This window comes from Bufo bufo, chromosome 1 (assembly GCF_905171765.1).
Source record: "Bufo bufo chromosome 1, aBufBuf1.1, whole genome shotgun sequence".
Taxonomy (NCBI): domain Eukaryota; kingdom Metazoa; phylum Chordata; class Amphibia; order Anura; family Bufonidae; genus Bufo; species Bufo bufo.
Window position 1 is genome coordinate 601,583,180 of NC_053389.1, and position 21,961 is coordinate 601,605,140.

The 21,961-nt window shown below is 46.2% G+C and overlaps 1 protein-coding gene across 5 annotated transcripts in view; it reads left to right on the top strand.

Annotated features, from left to right (window-relative positions):
* PPP6R2 (protein phosphatase 6 regulatory subunit 2) overlaps positions 1–21,961 on the top strand; it is a 205,691-nt gene that overhangs the window by 32,495 nt on the left and 151,235 nt on the right. For all 5 annotated transcript variants that reach the window (XM_040413539.1, XM_040413542.1, XM_040413541.1 and 2 more), the window contains exon 3: positions 270–515. In XM_040413539.1, the coding sequence (XP_040269473.1) occupies positions 289–515 (227 nt within the window). In that variant the 5' untranslated portion in view covers positions 270–288. The remainder of the gene's footprint in view (positions 1–269; positions 516–21,961) is intronic.

A 21,961-nucleotide genomic window follows, 5' to 3' on the forward strand; every position in this document is an offset into this window, starting at 1 on the left:
TGTAGAAGTTAGTGAGACCTATGGAAACGGTATAGAACTGTAAGCTATTCTGTACCTGTAGTTTCTGAATTAAAGAAACAGCATAGCTCAAGGTCCACAAAAAATATAGTCTAATTTCCCAGTGATAATCTCTAATTAAATAGAAGCTATGTATACTAAAAAGCACATTAAGGGAGGAGGTGATGATGTTTGTATGATTCCATGATGCTCCTGAGATTATTATTAACCTTTTTATCTCCATTTCTTTCTTAACTTTTAACTCCTAACAGTCAGGAGTACTTCGCTACCATGTTCTGGAAGTTTGACCTCAACACATCATCACATGTAGACAAGCTCTTGGAGAAGGAGGATGTAAGCCTCCTAGAATTAATGGATGAAGATGACCTGCTCCAAGAGTGTAAAGCTCAGAATCAGCGGCTCCTGGACTTCCTATGTCAGCCACAATGCATGGAGGAGCTTGTACAGCTCATCACTCAACAACCTCCTGAAGATATGGATGAGAAAGTCCGCTTTAAGTGAGTAAACATATAAGCATCACTGCTGTGAATTGATGACCCTATTACAGTGGCTTTGCAGGATAGGCTACAATTAGCAGAAATCATGCTGTTCTTAAAAGTGTAAACAGGCACTCAATCACTGGGAACTGTACCGAAAACCAGTATTTTATTATACCAAGTATAAATAAATCAATCCAAACAATAAAAATATATAAAAAATAAATACAAATATATTGGTAGATATTTACATAAAATAAGAGTTAAAAACATGTACACTTCACAAATTAGCTGTCAATTAAGTGTTCATCTATGTTACTCAGTCAGATACAAACGGACTGCTAATGTTGCATAGAACTGTGCTAGATATAGGCTGGCACTCAGTTATAATGTAACTAAGCAAGACAGGGACACGTCCTGAACCAATATACACAAGATAATTAAATCCAAAGAAAAGAACACTAGTAGATCATAAAAAGAGAAGTGAATCATAAAAAGCGAGCTCTGTGTGTACCTTGTTCATACAATAATCATGCTGATTTGGTCAAAACGTTCTTTTTGTATCCAAAATAATTTTTCTTTTCAGGTATAAATAATGGTATGGTTAAGAGCTAAAGCAGTTGTTCTCGCTGTGCTTTGGATACTTGTGTAGATAATGTAACTTTCTTTGTTACTAATAATTTGATTTTACTGCATCGTTGACTTCTCTGGAGCGGGTCTTCTATTTGAGCAGTTATGTTTTGCTCCTAGAACGAGTCTCCTGACTCCCCATATCACAGCCTGTGCGTCACCTATGTTCGGCATCCCACGTATTTGGGCTATTTGTTTGATCTCCGATGCAGCGCACTGCTGGTTGATATATCTCGGATCCTTGTATCAAGCGTTCAAATCTTGCACTCCTGTATCATGCTGTGGTTGTACCGGGGATATCTTGTGGATTGCTGTAATCGTACCATACGCGTTTCGGATCTGCCAGCTCCTTCTTCAGTGCCTCGCTCTTGTCTAGACAAATAAACCGTGATGGGACTATTTGATTCAATGGTTTTCTGGCCGATTTAAAATTTTTATGTTTAATCTGTGTTTATACATTTTCAAATAGGAACAGTACAGAAATACATATACTTTCAAAGACCAGGTGCAAAGCCAAATATTACATTATCATGGCAGATCATTAACTTTTTATAGCAAACAAGCATTATGAAAGTTCTCAGAAGGTACATGTAAGTAAGTAAATCAGTTCACTGACCAGATGAACTAGGGTCAGTAAAATTCACCTCACACCACATTCCAGCACATCCAAACAAGCTTGAAACCAGTCCCAAACAAGAAGACACTAAAGCAGGACAAAAGAGAGAGAACAGAGAAAAAGGTAAAGGGAAAAGAGTGATGGGATAGGGGTGGGGAGGGAAGAGGCATAAGGGAAAGGGCTTAGGTGAACAGCTTCTGGAATTCAGAAGAATCTTGAAAGCCAGGGTTGCCACACATTAAAACGTTTGTTGGGATCAGGTCCATCTTCCAACACTGCCTCCTGAACCCATTCCACCATTGTCGTTAGTTGCTGTTTTCTCCAACACCTAGGAATAACTAATCGTGCAGCAGCAATAAGTGACTTAGGAGGCCCTGGAGTAATAGAGAGCAGGGGTTACAACAGGATTATGCCCACTTATCTGTTTGCAGATAGAAAAATGTGCGCCCCACAACAGTTTGAGCCTGGAACAGTCCCTCCATACATTCAGAATGATCTCCTCCTCAATCTCACATCTACAACAGTCCACAGGAACTGAGGAAAAGATTCTGGGCACTGGACATCTGTGCTACCAAGTCAGCAGTTAGTCAGGATGCTTTAAAATAATAAAAAATAACACTGATTTTACCAATCCCCTACATTTTGGATTCCAACACGGATTCCTGGGGTCCCATGTCGGTCTCTGCTTGCTTGTCTCTGTCGATCTGGACATCTTACAGCTCACTCAACTGCTGCCTGCAGCGGTGATCCTCTCAGCTAGTAAATGGCTAAATAGTCACATTTCTGTATTGGAAGGGGTCAACAAGTACAGATGCCAGCAGTGGACCTTGAAGGTATCATAATGGGAGCTGCAGGGATCGGTAAAGTATTACATCTTTTAAAGCTTTCTGAGCTTGTGGCCAGACAAAACCTTTAACTCCATAGTGAATTGCTGTAGAATTATGTATATTAAGACTAGAGATAAGCAAATCGAAGTTGACGAAGTGGAATTCAATCCGAATTTCAGGAAAAATTAGATTCGCTCCAAATTTCCTCACGCTTCGTGGTAATGAATCACATTTTTTCTTAAAATGGCTGCTGCACGTGTGAGGTCATGGAGCAAGGAATTCTGCATGAAGCCAATCAGCAGCTAGCCAGCCCTGTGATGTCACAGCCCTATAAATAGCCTCAGCCATCTTAGATTTTGCCATTTTTTTATGTACTTAGTGCAGGGAGAGACGTCTGCAGGCGCTAGGGACAGTGCTAGAAAAAACTTCATTGTGCTAAAAAAACGATTTACATGTGCAGGAAAAGATTCTAGGTGTAGGGAAAGGATAGGGAGGAATCATTCCACATCATTTACCGTGTTTTTCGCCCCATAAGACGCCCTAAAAGTGGGGGAAAAATGCCCCTGCGTCTTATGGGGCAAATAATAATGAGCGCTTTCATTATGTAAGCACGCATTAGTACCGGAGGACCAGGAAGCGGTGAAGGCTTTGTCGTCACCGCTTCCTGGTCCTCGGCTGTCGGCTGTGCAGGGCTGCGCTGTGACCTCACGCTGTACGTGCCAGTTCACAGCACAGCTGGCGGCATAAGGAAAGGGAGAGGGGCGGGGTCGTCCAGAGCAGTAAAGGTAAGTGCTTTTTTGTTTTATTACATATGAGGCTGATGGGGGCTAATATAAGGATACTGGTGGCTGATATAATACTGCTGGGGGCATGGTGACAGGCATTGGTGGCTAATATAACGCTGCTGGGGGCATGGTGACAGGCAATGGGGGCTAATATAGCGCTGCTGGGGGCATGGTGACAGGCATTGGTAGCTAATATAACGCTGCTGGGGGCATGGTGACAGGCAATGGGGGCTAATATAACGCTACTGGAGGCATGGTGACAGGCATTGTTGTCTAATATAACACGGCTGGGGGCATAGTGACAGGCAATGGGGGCTAATATATAACGCTGCTGGGGGCATGGTGACAGGCAATGTTGTCTAATATAACACTGCTGGGGGCATGGTGACAGGCAATGGGGGCTAATATATAACGCTGCTGGGGGCATGGTGACAGGCAATGGGGGCTAATATATAACGCTGCTGGGGGCATGGTGACAGGCATTAGTGGCTAATATAACGCTGCTGGGGGCAGGGTGACAGGCAATGGGGGCTAATATAACGCTACTGGGGGCATGGTGACAGGCATTGGTGGCTAATATAACGCTGCTGGGGGCATGGTGACAGGCAATGGGGGCTAATATAACGCTGCTGGGGCTGGTGACAGGCAATGGGGGTTGCTGGGGGCTGGTGACAGGCAATGGGGGCTGATATGAGGCTGCTGGGGGCTGAAGAGAGGCTGCTGGGGGCTGGTGAGAGGCATATGGGGGGGCTGATATGAGGCATGGGGCTCTTATCTGAGGTCTGATTGGGGGTCATTCACATGGGGAGTCTGATCTGAGGTCTTATTAACATTGGGGGTCTTATTGGTGCTGTCAGCTGAGGTCTAATTAACATTGGTGGTCTGACCAGAGGTCTAATGAAATATTTTTTTCTTCTTATTGTCCTCCTCTAAAACCTAGGTGCATCTTATGGGCCGGTGCGTCTTATAGGGCGACAAATATGGTATGTTGAACAGGGTTCAGTAGGGGAGGTTAGAGACTGGGTAATAGGAACAATCCTATTACACCTTGCTGCACTGACTGGCACCCAAATTGCCATTATACAGCTCTGTAATTCCAGCAAACCGTTCTTGTTATTGGGATGTTACAGCCATTAACAGGGTTTATTACAAGGAAATATTTCTACGTCTTATTTGCCCTTTTGTGGTGCAGTTATATGTTCTAAAGCATTTTTTGGCTTCTATTAGTGGGGAAAAAAAGGGCTTATTAGCTGTTGTGTGGTGAAGTGAGAAAATTACAGCCCTTTTTGGCGTTTATTAGTGGCAGAAAAATATATATTATTTGCCGTTCAGCGGTGCAGTTATATGTTCTAAAGCCTTTTGTGGAGTGTATAAGTGGAAAAAAATAAGGACCTATTTGCTGTTCAGCGGTGCAGTTATATGTGCTAAAACCCTTTTTGGCGTGTATTAGTGGCAAAAAAATATATATTATTTGCTGTTCTGCGGTGCAGTTATATGTTCTAAAGCCCTTTTTGGCATGTATTAGTGGCACAAAAAAAGTATTTGCCGTTGTGTGGTGAAGTGAGAAAATTACAGCCCTTTTTGGCGTGTATTAGTGGCAAAAAATATATATTTGCCGTTCAGCGGTGCAGTTATATGTTTTAAAGCCCTTTTTGGCTTGTATTAGTGGAAAAAAAGGGCTTATTAGCCATTGTGTGGTGAAGTGAGAAAATCAAAAACTTTTTAACGTTTTAATTTCCTTTTTACCTATTTATTTGATCTAACAGTATGTCAGACAGAGAAGTGCCAGGCCCTGCACAGGGGAGTGGCAAAGGCCTAAATGTTTCTGGCGTAGGCATAGGTCGCAGCAGAGTAAGGGGGCGTGGCAGCAGAAGTCGCAGTGAGAGGCCTGAGCTTCCGGTGTCATCTAGCAGTTGTATTTTGACCAGCTACCCAGCGGTTCTTGGTAGGATCCATTTGTATTGTCTTTAACATAGATACTATTGAAAGTCAATGGAGGACGGATCCGTTTTCTATTGTGCCAGATTGTGTAAGTGAAAACGGATCCGTCCCCATTGACTTACATTGTGTGCCAGGACAGATCCATTTTCACTGACACAATCTAGCACAATAGAAAATGGATCCGTCCTCCATTGACTTTCAATAGTATCTATGTTAAAGACAATACAAATGGATCCTTTCTGAACGGATGCAGACGGTTGTATTATCTGAACGAATCTGTCCATGACGGATCTGCACAAAACACGAGTGTGAAAGTAGCCTTAGATGTGGAGGAGACAACCGCCGCTTCCTCCGGTAGGCGGGCATGTAGTGATGAGGTAAGTGGCGTGGGAGCTTGTTTTCCATACCCAGAGACTGTTGAGGAGAACTTCAGTGACGTGCAGACAGTACTCTATGATGATGATTATGTAGCTGATCGCACTTGGGAGCAGGGTGAATTAGGGGCTTCATCGTCATCTGGAGAAGAGGGTGGCAGCTTGCCTGTGAGGCAGCGGCGGAGCCAGCAAGTCGCTAGCGTGGCCGGGAGTCAGCAGGGTGGCAGCAGTGGGAGGTCGGGAGCCAAACGTGCCCAGGGTAGACCACCCGCTTCGCAGGGGCCTACCTGCCCGGAAAGTAGTGGTGCAGGGGTTCACAGAAGCAGCGGCGGTGCAAGGTGTTGGGGATAAAATCACCTACTGTTCGGTGTGGCAGTTTTTTGTTAACCCACCGGAGGAGGTGAACATGGCCATTTGTAGAATCTGTGGGCAGAAGGTGAAGCGTGGCCAGGGTGACAATGTTGGCACCACGGCCCTGCTTCAACATATGCAGCATCACCATAAAGTGGCCTGGGAAAACCGTGGCTCAGATGTGGTGGTCCAGCCTGCTGCAGCAACCGCTGCATTACTCAGTGGCAAGCACTCGATTTCAGTAAGTCAAGGCTCCACCACCTCAGCCGAAGAGAGCTGTCTGTCCTTCCCATCATCTGCTGGTCCTGATGCTCATGCTCGTCCTTGTCATTCATTCCGTCAGCAATCGATCACCGAAGCAATTGCCAAGAGACAACAGTATGCGTGCATTCATCCAACGGCGCAGAAGCTGAATGTGCTCCTGTCCAAGTTGCTTGTGCTGCAGTCCCTCCCTTTCCAAGTGGTGGACTCTGCACCTTTCAGGGAACTGATGGCTTGTGCCAAACCGAGTTGCAGAGTCCCAAGCTGTCATTTCTTTTCCAAAAAGGCTGTACCAGCCATGCACACGTATGTATAGGTGAAACTCGAAAAATTAGAATATCATGCAAATGTTCATTTATTTCAGTAATGCAACTTAAAAGGAATTGCATTAATTACATAGTTACATAGTTAAAGGGAGTCTGTCACCACATTTCAGCATATTAGACCGATCAAATAGGGTTATATGATCCACCCAGAACTTAAAAACGGTACCTTTGTTGTAGAAAACGGACTTTTCTTTTAGCCGAAAATGAACTTATAAGGTTATGTTATGTCTAATATGCTGAAATGTGGTGACAGACTCCCTTTAATACGGTTGAAAAAAGACATAAGTCCATTAAGTTCAACCAAAGGATAGGTGGGGATGCGAATCCCAAAAGGAATTGAGACTCAGATTTCTACACGTTTTCATAAGCATTAATGTCATTTACTTTTAAGAATTCATCTAAACCCTTTTGAAAACTGTCTACTGTTCCTGCTGTGACCATGTCCTGAGGAAGTCTATTCCACAGCTTCACAGTTCTTACAGTAAAGAAGCTTTGACGCTTCCAGAGACTGAACTTTTTCTTCTCCAGTCGCAGGCAGTGCCCCCGTGTCTTTTGAGCGCATTTTACATGGATCAGTTTTTCACCGTATTTTTTGTTGGCCCATTTATATATTTGTATAGGTTAATCATGTCCCCCCTTAGACGTCTCTTCTCAAGACTTAATAAATTCTATTCTTTTAATCTTTCTTCATAACTAAGACCCTCCATGCCCCATCAGTTTAGTCGCTCTTCTCTGTACTTTTTCCAGCTGCAGTGCGTCCTTTCTATGGACTGGTGCCCAGAACTGAACATTCCAGATGAGGCCGCACCAACGCTTTGTAAAGTGGTAATATTACATCCCTGCCCCGCGAGTCCATGCCTGACAATATTCTGGTAACATAGTACATAAGGCCGAAAAAATACATTTGTCCATCCAGTTCGGCCTGTCATCCTGCAAGTTGATCTAGAGGAAGGAGATTGTTATTAGGGAGGGAGGCTGTTCATTGGCCAATTTCGGCGCGCTGCTTCTCCGTGTTGCTTCAGAGTCCCTGACTGTGTAGGCTAACTAGTGGCTGGTAGAGGAAAGATCCATGAAGACGGGAGGGCAGCCAGTGAGGAGGCCAACTGATGTCTGGGGACAAGCTGATAAGGAGCTGTGGACAGACAGCAGACCACTGGGGTCACTTAGGCCCCTTTCAAACAAGCGAGTATTCCCCGCGGGTGCAATGCGTGATGCAAACGCAATGCGCCCGCACTGAATCCGCACTGTGGCTTTAGAAGCAGCTGATTGACATTGTATGCTGTAATATAATCTACAAGGACACCCAAATCTTTCTCTATAGGTGACTCTCCCAGTGTTACATCCCCTAGGACATATGATGCACAGAGATTATTACTACCAAGATGCAGAACTTTACATTTGTCCACATTGAACCTCATTTGCCAAGTTGATGCCCAATCACTCATCCTCGATATCATTAATAAATAAATTAAATAATAAAGGGCCCAGCACTGAACCTTGGGGTACACCACTTATAACTCCGGACCATTCTGAATAGGATTAATTGACCACAACTCTGGACACTGTCCTTCAGCCAGTTTTCAATCCAATTACAGACTATACTTTCCAAGCCTATAGACCTTACTTTACCTATTAAATGTCTATGAGGAACAGTATCAAAAGCCTTTGCAAAATCCAGAAACACTACATCCACAGCCGCACCTCTGTCCAGGCTACTACTCACCTCCTCATAAAAACAAATCAGGTTAGTCTGACAACTTCTGTCCTTGGTAAACCCATGTTGGTTATCACTTATAATATTGTTTACAGTCCCTAGAGTCCTTCTAACATTTCCCACAACAGAAGTTAAACTATCTGGTCTATAATTACCTGTGAAGGACCTTGATCATTTTTTTTTAATATGGGCACCACATTTGCCTTGTGCCAATCACTTGGCACTGTACAAGTACCCAGAGAATCTTTAAAAACTATAAACCGGGGCACAGCAATGACTGAACTGAGCTCTTTGAACACTCTTGGGTGTAATCCATCTGGACCCGGAGCCTTGTTCACATTTACCCTTTTTAACTTCTTTTGTACCATATCTACAGTTAGCCAGTTGAGTATATCACTGGATGTACTTACAGCCTACAGATATCGGCTCCTTTCTCTTCTTTTGTATATACAGAGCTAAAAAAAACATTTAGTAACTATGCCTTTTCCTAATCTTCAGTGACTAACCCCCCTTTACCATTATTTAGGGGGCCTACCTGCTCGGACCTTGCTTTCTTTAGCATTTATATATTTAAATAATTTTTGGCGATTTGTTTTGCTTTTGCTACCTGCTGTTCGTTTTGTATTTTTGCTAATTTTATCTCCTTTTTACAGATTTTATTAAGCTCTTTGTAATCTTCAAACGCTCCAGCTGACCCCTCAGATTTGTATTTTTTAAATGCCCTTTTTACAGAAGCTGTAAGCCATGGGGGGTTTAATTTTAGCCATTTATACTTGTTACCTAAAGGAATACATTTTGTAGTGCAATTACTCAATGTGGATTTGAAGCTCTCCCATTTATCCTCAGTATTATTATGTGACAGTAGCTGCTCCCAGTCTATGCCCAGAAATGCTGCCCTCAACCCAGGGAAATAGCCTTTTTGAAATGTAATGTCTTTGCTCTGCCTGACAGAGTTTGCTTCTTATAGTGTAGGGGGAATATAATTATACTGTGGTCACTATTACCTAGTGTTTCTCAAACAGTAACATTACAAACAAGCTCTACATCATTAGAAATTACCAGATCCAACAGAGCATCGCCCCTAGTGGGAGCTTTTATAAACTGGCCCAAAAAGTAGTCCTGCAGCAAGTTGAGGAACCTTCTCCCCTTTGCGGTTGAGGCAGAACCATGACCCCAGTCAATGTCTGGGAAGTTAAAATCTCCCATTATGACCACTGTACTAGCCTGTGCAGCCCACTCTATTTGGTTATACAGTTGCGTTTCTATCTCCTTTGTGATGTTAGGGGGTCTATAGATTACACTAGGGCTGCACGATATATCGCGAAAATAATCGAATCGCGATAATCGCCAAATGCTATATGGCGATTCGGCCGACCCGAAAATGCCGCGATTATATATGAAGTGGCCCCTATTGATAAAATGTCCTCTCTCCTATTGATAAAATGGCCACCCTCTGTACTTACTTTCACGATGAATGCATTGCAGCGAGCGGGAGCGAGCGAGCTGGCCGGCGCATGACTGACGTCACTTAGTCACGCTCCTGCTTCCTGAATTAAGTGGGAGGAGCGTGACAGTGACGTCAGTCACGCGCCGGCTGGCTCGCTCGCTGCAGTGCATTCATAGTGAAAGTACAGAGGCTGAGTTATGTGCGCAGTTTAGGACACATGAGGGGACACATAGGGCCATGAGGGGGACCAGCATAAGATGCTATATGTGTGTCTTATGCTGGCCCCCCTCATGGCCCTATGTGTCATAGCACACATCCCCTATAACAGTGCCATCCACAGATCCACCCCATAACAGCGTCATCCACAGGTCCCCCACATAACAGCGTCATCCACAGGTCCCCCACATAACAGCGTCCTCCACAGATCCCCCACATAACAGCGTCCTCCACAGATCCCCCACATAACAGCGTCCTCCACAGATCCCCCACATAACAGCGTCATCCACAGGTCCCCCATAAGTGTCCTCCACAGATCCACCCCATAACAGTGTCATCCACAGGTCCCCCACATAACAGCGTCCTCCACAGATCCCCCACATAACAGCGTCCTCCACAGATCCCCCACATAACAGCGTCCTCCACAGATCCCCCACATAACAGCGTCCTCCACAGATCCCCCACATAACAGCGTCCTCCACAGATCCCCCACATAACAGCGTCCTCCACAGATCCCCCACATAACAGCGTCCTCCACAGATCCCCCACATAACAGCGTCCTCCACAGATCCCCCACATAACAGCGTCCTCCACAGGTCCCCCACATAACAGCGTCCTCCACAGGTCCCCCACATAACAGCGTCCTCCACAGGTCCCCCACATAACAGCGTCCTCCACAGGTCCCCCATAAGTGTCCTCCACAGATCCCCCACATAACAGCGCCATCCACAGATCCCCCACATAACAGCGCCATCCACAGATCCCCCACATAACAGCGCCATCCACAGATCCCCCACATAACAGCGCCATCCACAGATCCCCCACATAACAGCGCCATCCACAGATCCCCCACATAACAGCGCCATCCACAGATCCCCCACATAACAGCGCCATCCACAGATCCCCCACATAACAGCGCCATCCACAGATCCAAGCAAATAGACCTCTAGCACCATTCCCTTAAAATATCGCATCACATATCGTTATCGCAATTTTTAGGTCCCTAATCGCAATCGCACCAAATTCCTATATCGTGCAGCCCTAGATTACACCAAGTATTATTTTTTCAGTGTTTATATCTCTTTTAAATTCCACCCATAAGGTTTCCACATCCTCACCATCCTCACCCACAATTGCCTCTTTCACACTTGTCTTCAGATCACTCCTCACATACAGGCACACGCCAACACCTTTTCTATTGACCCGGTCTTTCTTAAATAGTGTAAAACCCTCAATATTTACAGCCCAGTCATGTGAAGAATCCAACCATGTCTCAGCCACACCAACTACATCTATGTGTTCTTCTCGTACCATAGCCTCCAGCTCCCCCATTTTGCTAGCTAGACTTCTGGGATTTGTGAAAATACATTTTAAATTACTATTACCTGTAAAGTGAATATCTGGGATTTTTGGGTTACCTTGGTTGATGTTTGTATGTAACAAGTTCTTGTTACCAGCAGCTGTATTTTTTATAAGTGTACAGTTCTGCCCAGACTTCTCCCTACTTTCTACTAACCCCAGCTAAATCCCCACTTTCCCCTCCTATATCCCACTCTCTATCTACACTATCTACCCCCTTATTAGTATGACCCCCCCACCCTCCCTCCCCAGATCGTAATTTAAAAGCTCCTCCAGCCATCTAATCATTTTTTTTCCCCCAGGGCAGTTGCACCCTCCCCATTAAGGTGCAGCCCGTCCCTACTGTAGAGCCTGTAACCGACAGAGAAGTCGGCCCAGTTCTCCATGAACCCAAACCCTTCCTTCCTGCACCAGCTTCTGAGCCACTTATTTAACTTACCTAAGCTCCCGTTGTCTCTCTGGTGACGCTCGTGGCACTGGTAGTATTTCTGAAAACACTACCTTGGAGGTCCTGGACTTGAGCTTCTCTCCTAGTTCCCTAAAATAATTTTTAAGGACCTTCAAGGACCCCCTGACTTTGTCATTGGTGCCAATATGTACCTTGACCGCCTGGTCTTCCCCAGCGCCACCCAGCAATCTGTCAATCTGATCCGCAATATGCTGAACCCGAGCACCCGGCAGACAACACCCTGTTCGGCATTCACGGTCTCCGCGACAGATGACCCTGTCTGTCCTCCTAATAATAGAGTCCCCTAGCTCCAGCATCTGTCTGACCTTTGCTGCACTCCTTTTGCCATCCTTCCTGCAGCAGTCATCCTCCTGGTTGCTAGAAGAAATGCCCTGCTGCAGTGTTGCTGGCCCTGGGCTTTCATCCCTAATATCAGCCAAACAGGCATATTTACTAGGGCGTTCCAGCTCAGGACTAGCCTCCCTGACACTTTATCCTCTACCCCTTCTTCCTACATGAACCCCACTGCTGATCTGATAGTCCTGATCTTGCCCTCCTCCTCCCACCTCCATTTCACTGACTAGCCTGCACAGTGAGGTCTAAGCCTCTTTCCAGGTCTGCAATGCTCCTCAGTGTTTCAAGCTGCTTATTTAGATCCAGGATCTGGGCTTCCAAATATGCAACATGATTGCATCTAGTGCAAATGTATTCACCCTCGAAAGGCTCTTCAAGGCACGCATACATTGCACAGGACACACACTTAGTAGCATTGTCCATGGAGCACATGGCTCGAATCAAGCTAGACTAGCTAGAATCAAGCCAACAACACACAAGGAAAATCTATCAAACCTTAGTTTCTTGCTCCTTGTCTTAAACTTCGGTTCTTTAACTCCATTTATTCAGCAGCCCACTTAGTACAGCAAGGCCAGGTAGAGCAAGCTCTGGACAGATTGCTGGGTGGGGCTGGGGAAGACCAGGCGGTCAAGATACATATTGGCACCAATGACAAAGTCAGGGGGAGATGGAAGGTCCTTAAAAATGATTTTAGGGAACTAGGAGAGAAGCTCAAGTCCAGGACCTCCAAGGTAGTGTTTTCAGAAATACTACCAGTGCCACGAGCGTCACCAGAGAAACAACGGGAGCTTAGGGAGTTAAATAAGTGGCTCAGAAGCTGGTGCAGGAAGGAAGGGTTTGGGTTAATGCAACTTAAAATTAGAATATTGTGAAAAACTTTCATATTCTAGGCTCAAAGTGTCACACTCTAGTCAGCTAATTAATCCATACCCCCTGAACAAAGGGGACCTGAGATTGTCACTTTGGGGTTTTCATAAGCTGTAAGCCATAATTATCCAAATTATAACAAAGGCTTGAAATATCTCGCTTTGGATGTAATGAGTCTATCTCATATATTAGTTTCACCTTTTAAGTTGTATTACTGAAATAAATGAACTTTGCACGATATTCAAATTTTTCGAGTTTCACCTGTATAACAGAAGGTGGGCCAGTCCTTGAGCCTGTCTATGTCTGCCAAAGTGAACGGCAGCGCCGATGTGTGGAGCTGTAACTACGGTCAGGGACAAGACATGTCCTTTACGGCCCACTGGGTGAATCTGGTTTCTGCACAGCCACACCAGCAACTTGGCCAGGTGACGCTGCTTCCGCCTCCACGTTCTAATGCCGTTGGTCCTGTGACAATGTCCACCTCTGCCTCCTCATCCTCCACTGTGTCCTCAGCCTCCACTGCAGGGACAATTCACAGTGCCCCTCCAGCATACCACATGTGTAGGGCACGGTGGTGTTACGCTGTTCTTGTCGGGCGGTAATAATTCAGTTAAGAACTATTATTCGACATTCTGCACCTCGTTTGCCTGGGCGAGCGGAGTCACACAGGGGAGGAACTGCTGCATGTCCTTCATCAAAAAATCGAATCCTGGCTTTCTCTGCGACAACTCTATATCGGAACCATGGTGACCGACAACGGGAATAACATGGTGTCGGCACTGCGTCAAGGAGGGCTTGCGCTCTGCATGGCACATGTGTTCAATCGAGTTGTCAAGCGATTCCAGAAGTCTTCCACCCATCTGCAAGACATCCTAAAAATGGCCAGGAAACTTGCATGTACTTCAGCCACTCCTACACCTCAAAGCACAGCCTCCTTGAGCTGCAGCGTCAGAACGGCATCCCCCAACAGAGGCTGATATGCGACGTTTCCATCCGTTGGAATTCCACCCTCCATATGTTGGACCGACTATACGAACAGAGAAAGGCCATAAACGATTTCTTGATGATCCAAGCGGACAGGAGTACTCCCCTGTGTGACTTTGATGTCAGCCAGTGGCAACTCATGTGTGACACCTGCCGTTTGCTCAGGCCCTTCGAGGAGGCCACGTTATTTGTCAGTCGCCACTACTACGAGATGAACAATGTCATTCCACTGATTCATGTCCTGGAACAGATGCTGGTAAATCTGGCTGGTCAGGGGACTGGAGACGTGGCGCCTAGATCTCACGGCCACATGAGCCCTGTGGGGGCTGAACTGGAGGAGGAAGTGGACATTGGAGCACAAGCAATGTGTAGCAAAATGGGTGGTTTTTCTAGACAGGTGACAGGAGAGGAGGAGCAGGAGCAGCCAGAGAAGCTACAGGATGATGAGGAAGAGGAGGCAGAGAACCCAGACACACTGTGGCAGTATGCAGTGGAGATGGAGGCAGGGAGTACCTCCGAGTCACTTGCACAAATGGCCCGATGCATGCTCGCTTGCGTAGTGACAGCCGAATTGTCACCATTCGGCAGAGGGATGACTACTGGCTCTCCACCTTGTTGAACCCTCGCTACTGGTCCAAAATGGGGGCCTTTTTTACACCCGCTGAGAGTGAGGACAAACTGAACTGCTATAGATACATCCTATGTAGTCAGTTGGCCGCTGCCTATCTGCACCATCGTCCATCCTTTCGCAGGTTGGACCGCGGGTGCCCTCTGCGCTCACGTTCCTCTGCCATGGCTGCTGTGGCAGGGTGGGGGTGGGGGGGTAGGAGCAGTTCCAGCTCCATCAGCAGCAACTTGAGTCTAGAGTCGCTGATGAGCAGCTTTCTTCAGCTGCCTAGTGAAGAAACAACTCGCGAGCAGCAGCTAGACAGGGGGCCGGACCGGAACCAGCAGGTGGTGGCATACTTGGACAGCACCCTGCCACCCCACATTGAAGATCCACTGGACTACTGGGCAGCCAAACTGGATTTGTGGCCGCAACTGGCAGAGTTTTCCTTGGAAAAGCTGTCCTGCCCGGCCAGTAGTGTGGCATCAGAGCGGGTGTTTAGTGCGGCGGGGGTCATAGTTACCCCAAGAAGAACTCGCCTGTCCACCCAAAATGTGGAGAGACTGACCTTTGTCAAGATGAATCAGGCGTGGATCAGCCAGGATTTCCACCCACCAATGCCTGATGCATCAGACTAGATCAGGCATGCTCAACTTGCGACCCTCCAGCTGTTGTAAAACTACAACTCCCACAATTCCTTGCTGTAGGCTGATAGGGCATGCTGGGAGTTGTAGTTTTGCAATAGCTGGAGGGCCGCAGGTTGAGCATGCCTGGACTAGATCATCGATGGTCCCACACCAATACTTTGACAAAAGAGACCAGTTTCTTCTGGCTACCTGTCTCAGCTACTATTCTGATGCTGCCACCCGCCTGATGCCACACATCTGATGCCAAGTGCTCCTTCTTTCACCCACCATCTTCAGCTGGTACTGGTATTGCCACCCACCTCCCCACTCTGTCACCGGGTCATTCTGTAGTCTCCTGATGCTGCTGCCACCTCAACACTATGTCACCTTGCCACTCTGTGGCCTCCTGATGATGCTGCTGCAACCTCCACACTCTGTCATTGTGCCACCCTGTGGCTTCCTACTGATGCTGCTGCTGCCGCCACCTCTGCACTCTGTCATTGTGCCACTCTGTGACCTCCTGATGCTGCTGCCACCTCCACACGGTCATTGTGCCACTCTGTGACCTCCTCCTGATGCTGCTGCTGCCACCTCCACACTCTGTCATTGTGCCACTCTGTGGCCTCCTGATGCTGCTGCCACCTCCACACTGTCATTGTGCCACCCTGTGGCCTCCTCCTCCTCCTGATGCTGCTGCTGCCACCTCCACACTGTCATTGTGTCACTCTGTGGCCTCCTAATGCTGCTGCTGCCACCTCCACACTGTCATTGTGCCACTCTGTGGCCTCCTGATGCTTCTTCCACCTCACCACTATGTCATAGGGCCACTCTGTGGACTTCTCATGCTGTTCCCACCCTCACCACTTCATGACTCTGCCACTATTTTGCCTTTCGACCTGGCTGACATCATCATTTATTTGACCTTTCTTCTGATCTGTCAGAAGGAAGGAAAAATGAGATGCATAACAGATCCTGTCTATGTAACAGCTGAAAGGCCTGCTTGACATGGTCCCTATTTTGCATCAGAATTGGCTTCTGATTTGGCAGCCAAAAGCAGGAGTGGGTACAAAACACAGAAGACATGCAAATATTCCATTCAAGTGTCATCTCTGTTTTGGATCCACTCCTGTTTTTATTTTTTTTATTTTTTTGGGCTTTAGCAATACTGGTTGATTACTGACCAAATGCTGACCGAGTGAATGCGGATGATCCACAGACAGGATCCGTCTTTTGGGTTGAAAGGGCAAAATAATCAGTGACCAGTGACGTCAACACAAGCTTACAGCTTACACCCTCTCCGGGGGGCTCTACTTGTATAAGCGTTTAATAGAACAGGTTCTGTAGACATCTATGTGGAATCAGCTGCCGACGGTGTAAAAGGAGTGTGCTTCTTCTTGACGCCAACATTGACCTGTAAGGCTGAGTTCACACTTGAGTTATTTGGTCAGTTTTGGCTCCGTAACTGCCCAAATAAGGGCTCTTTCACACCTGCGTTCTTGTCTTCCGGCATAGAGTTCCGTCGTCGGGGCTCTATGCCGGAAGAATCCTGATCAGGATTATCCTAATGCATTCTGAATGGAGAGAAATCCGTTCAGGATGTCTTCAGTTCCGGAACGGAACGTTTTTTGGCCGGAGAAAATACCGCAGCATGCTGCGCTTTTTGCTCCGGCCAAAAATCCGGAACACTTGCCGCAAGGCCGGATCCGGAATTAATGCCCATTGAAAGGCATTGATCCGGATCCGGCCTTAAGCTAAACGTCGTTTCGGCGCATTGCCGGAGCCGACATTTAGCTTTTTCAGAGTGGTTACCATGGCTGCCGGGACGCTAAAGTCCTGGCAGCCATGGTAAAGTGTAGTGGGGAGCGGGGGAGCAGTGTACTTACCGTCCGTGCGACTCCCGGGGCGCTCCAGAGTGACGTCAGGGCGCCCCAAGCGCATGGATCATGTGATCACATGGATCACGTCATCCATGCGCATGGGGCGCTCTGACGTCATTCTGGAGCGCCCCGGGAGCCGCACGGACTGTAAGTATACTGCTCCCCCGCTCCCCGCTCCTACTATGGCAACCAGGACTTTAATAGCGTCCTGGCTACCATAGTAACACTGAACGCATTTGGAAGACGGTTCCGTCTTCAAATGCTTTCAGTACACTTGCGTTTTTCCGGATCCGGCGTGTAATTCCGGCAAGTGGAGTACACGCCGGATCCGGACAACGCAAGTGTGAAAGAGGCCTAAGTGAAGTGTGCAGTGATTCTCAGAGTGACGCCTGTCATCTGCATAAAGTTAATAAACAAAATTTCCAGCTCACCATGTATCCTTTATCCTCCGTGCACAGAACGAACCAGGTAAGTTCTCAAGATATAAACAGCCGAAAAAATTTCCAGCACTATTGAAGATTCTGTGGCTTTGTCTTTATTTTCGGTAACAAATTATATCATGTGGACACCATCTCACACCACCGCACATTGCCGCGTTGCGAACTATACCGTTTTTAGTCGTAACTGTGACTGTCATACGGACTCGCAGTATTATTTCACTACCACAGCAGACTCCCTATGCGTTTTACTGCAAGGCACAGTGTTCTACACCACTATAAAGGCTCTCTGCAGCCAGGAAATAGCCGTTTTAATGCAATTCACCGCAAATAAATTCGGCAAACCGGCCAAATCTAATTTTTGAAAAATTCGCTCATCTCTAGTTAACCCTCCTGTCATAATCACTCAACACTGATATACCCTTTTTCTAATGTTAATAGACATTCCATTTTTTGCGGTTTACTTACTTTATTGGCGTTCCTTGGCTCTAAAAGTGACAGGTAGTGCAGTTTACAATGTACGTACCTCAACCAATTTTACAGTTTTCCCCTGCCATTGGTTTCCCGAGTCCTAGGCTGATATAGACAACATTCTGTCAGTCCTATAGAAGTGAATTAAGCAGTGGACTGACCTGTGCACTGCATCTCCAGTCAGAGAAGAGGCTTAGGGACCCTCCTTTATCGGGATCGCTGGGGTCCCAGTTGTCGGAACGCCAGTGATACTGCATTTGTCACTTGTCCTACAGATTGGTGGTAATTACCTTTTTATTAGAGTTAAAAAAACAGTAAAACCTATGGTAATTATTCTATAGGAAATGTTTCAGACTATGCTTATACCACATATTCTTAGTAGCAAAAGGTAAGCCCTTTAGGTAGCAGCACTGTACATGTTTTAAAGACTTCCAGTGCCTACTGCCTGGCAGAGTAAAATGACCACGTAAATGTATTGGTTAAAACCACCTTTTAATATTAATTAGCAGAGAGATTATGTTATGCAACATGGAAGCGTCAGTAAGGCTAAAGTAGTAGTGGGAATTACTGCAATATCTTAGAAGAGTGGGGAAAAAGCATTTGTGTGAAAAGATTCTCAATGTAATGTAAGCTTTTTATATTTACTGTAGGAAGGCGCAAGGGGCCGTCATTGATGGAAGGTATATGTCACCGAGATTCCTGGCCTCGGTGAGGTAAGAGCCGGTAGTTTTAAGTGTCAGCGGCAGCTAATGCTGGTTGACACTGTTTGTTGTTAGTGTGGCTGTAAAGCCGATCCAGGCCGGCTCTTACTGGGAGTAGCTAAAGTGCTGGGTGGGTGGCTCCTCCCCACGCTTCAGGCCGGGTCTTTATTGGCCTATATAAAACCCAACCAGCAGTCTCAGCTGGGGGAGGATTATCCTCCATCTGACAGTGGAGCGCTGTCAGTCTCTGTGTGTTTTTAGAACTGAGAACTTTTGCCTTGCTAAAGGGCTGAGTGACACCTTCTGAGAAACAGGCCCTAAAGCCTGCTGTGGACTGCGGGTGGAAAAACTGCTGACCAGGTGAAGGTTTTTGTTCTGTGGACTTTTTATGGTGTGAACAAACACCAAGACTGCAAACCGTTACTTTTAGTTTTTCCCTTTGTGTGAATAAAACACTGAACTGTTTAAGTTAAAGACTTTGTGGTTGCCTCTGTACTGCGTCCGCTAGCCTGTCTACCAGAGCAAATCCCCACATTACCAAGAAAGTTGTTTTTGTTCTGAGAAGAGCAAATACTACCAGGATGGATTAAATTCAACGCCTGATCCTTCTTTTTCCAAAGGAGTTAAAAGAAACCTGTCACCACAAAATATAGTATTATCTGCTGGCAGAATGTTATAGAGCTGAGAAGATTGATAAGATTCAGTAAAACTTGTAATTTATGCATTTAAAACTGAGGCCTTTTTTTTTTTTGTAGGAATCATGTGAGTGTTGCCACACAGTGATTGACAGCTAGCTCTGCATACCCCTACAGGGGAGGCTGCCAGCCACTAAATAGGACCTCCCACATGGCTTCTATGTATAAAAAGACCAGAGGTTTAAATGCATAAATTACACGTTTTACAGACTTTTCCTGCAAAACTATCAAATATCAATTGGCTCAGTTTCCCCTGCTGCCTGCAGATTGTACTGGATTTCGTGGTGACAGGTTTCCTTTCTACTGCCAGAGGTGTCTTGGATCGGCTTGCTGTCCTCTGCCCAGTAAAAAAAATAAAAATACATGCATGCTTGGTCACGTGTACATGTGTCTGGGAGAATCAGCTGACAGCGATTTGAAGGTGTATGGGCACCTTAAATGGAATGTGTCACCAGAAAATGACCTGCTTTTTGAATCACTTTTTTTATGTTTTGCATTTTTTTTTTTTAATAATTGTTGATGATATTTTTAATTTTCCATGAAACTTTTTATATTTAAACTAAAGCGAAAAATCCTGCCGTTTTTACACTGACCACTGTCTAATAATTGCCACTACTTCTTGGTTTATACAGATCACTTTACTGCAGGTAACTCATTCTATTCCTGCCTGTAATGATATCACTTCTGTGTATAGATAACACAGTATCCACCATTCACAATAGGTGACATCACAGCTTATCTACTCCCTCCTGACCTCTGCACAGATCAGAGGATGACTAGAAAAGTCTCCTATAGAAGTCAGTGAGATCCCCTCCAAACGATTGTGTCTATGGACCATGGGGCTGCCATAAAATTTGATTTTTGTACTTAATGTAGAATCAGTTTCTCGTTCAATTCATTGGGGGACACAGCACCATGGGTATACGCCCACCTACCACTAGGCGGCGACACTAGATATGCAAAAGGTTGGCTCCGCCCAGGTGGGCTATACCCTCTTCACAGACACTAGGCTAATCAGTTTGTACCAATAGCAGAAGGAGAGAGAAACAAAAGCAAAGAACCAACATGTCCTGGATTGGGAAGGAAGAACAGCAGCCCGGTGACAGAGAAATGAAAACAAAGGGTGGGATCTGTGTCCCTCAATGAATTGAACGAGTAATGGATTTTATGATAAGTACAAAAATCCAATTTTCTAATTAATGTCATTGGGGGACACAGCACCATGGGACGTCCCAAAGCAGTCCCTGACGGTGGGAAGGAAATCTCATGCAAAAAGTTGGGCGCACAGGTGCAGGAGAACCATGTGACCCAACAGGACCAGGAGAGGCCATAGCATGAAATGGTAGATAGAAAACTAAGGAAGTGAGCAGAGAGGCTCCAGGACCAGGAAGAGTCCAAAGAAAAAAAGGCCATATGCAAGAAAGGAACAAAGGGAAACACCCAGCTCCCCCCAAGGTGGGAAAAATAAAGAAGCTAGAGGATAGGGAGCAGGGCTAGATGTCCTGCGCAAGAACTGAGAGTTGAACAAATGCGCACTAGAGAGCCAGAGGAAGGATCTGGAAGAACCAGGGCTCCCCCTGAAGAAACAGGAGAGCAACACAACCGGAAGGCATCTGTTGGTAAAGGTGTAGAGCTCTGCATATAGAAGGATGCTCCAGGAGGAGGATCTATAAGAGGACAGATCCAACAAGAAAAATTGGACCATGAGGAAACCTGGCAGGAGAGAAAATGCCTGGAAAAGGACAGGAGCACTCCTGAACCAAGGAAAAAAACTTTCTGGATACAAACTAAAGGAAGACCCTGTGGACCACCCCTCGGCAAAAGGAAGGCGATTCCATAAGTCCTGGAAGCAAAGGAATCCGACCAGTAAGAGTACCCGGCAAGGAAAAAAACTCTAAATTGTCTCAGACCAGAAACGTGGCCTGTCCGTTGCAAACGCCATGTGAAGGCCAGGGTAGAGAGGAAACGAGGAAGCGCTGGAGGCTGAACGATTGAGAGAAAGAATACCAAAGACTCACCATGGGAAGGTGGAAACCCCATCCTGCCAGAGAAAGCAGCCACCCTCTGGGGAAGAAGGGTGTCCTTGGTAATAGCCAGGAGAAGGGAACGTAAAGACATGGTTTCCACACAAAGAAGGCGAGAATCGAGCCTTAGAAAAACTGGAATAAAATAGCACTGTGAAATGTAAGACCAGAGAAATCCCTGGCCACATGAAGTCTCAGTAAAAAAAATGAACCATTCACAGGCCCTGGTAATACAAGTGGGGACACACACGTCTGGGAGATATTGGAGTAGAAGAGAAAGGACTCCAAAAAGCCGAAGGAGGAACAGTTCTCAACTCGAGGGAAAGTCACATTGGCCACTTCTGGGATGGAAATGTAAATTGCAAACCGGAGCAACAAACTCCCAGGTACCAGGACCTGAACCTGAAGAAGACGGGAAGAGAAGTTAGAATCTCAAGAGGGAAACAAGCCAATGGGGACCCAGGAGGTAAAAGAACCAAACCGGGCCCAAAGAAGCAGCTGTCATACAGAGCATGTGCGGTCAGAGATG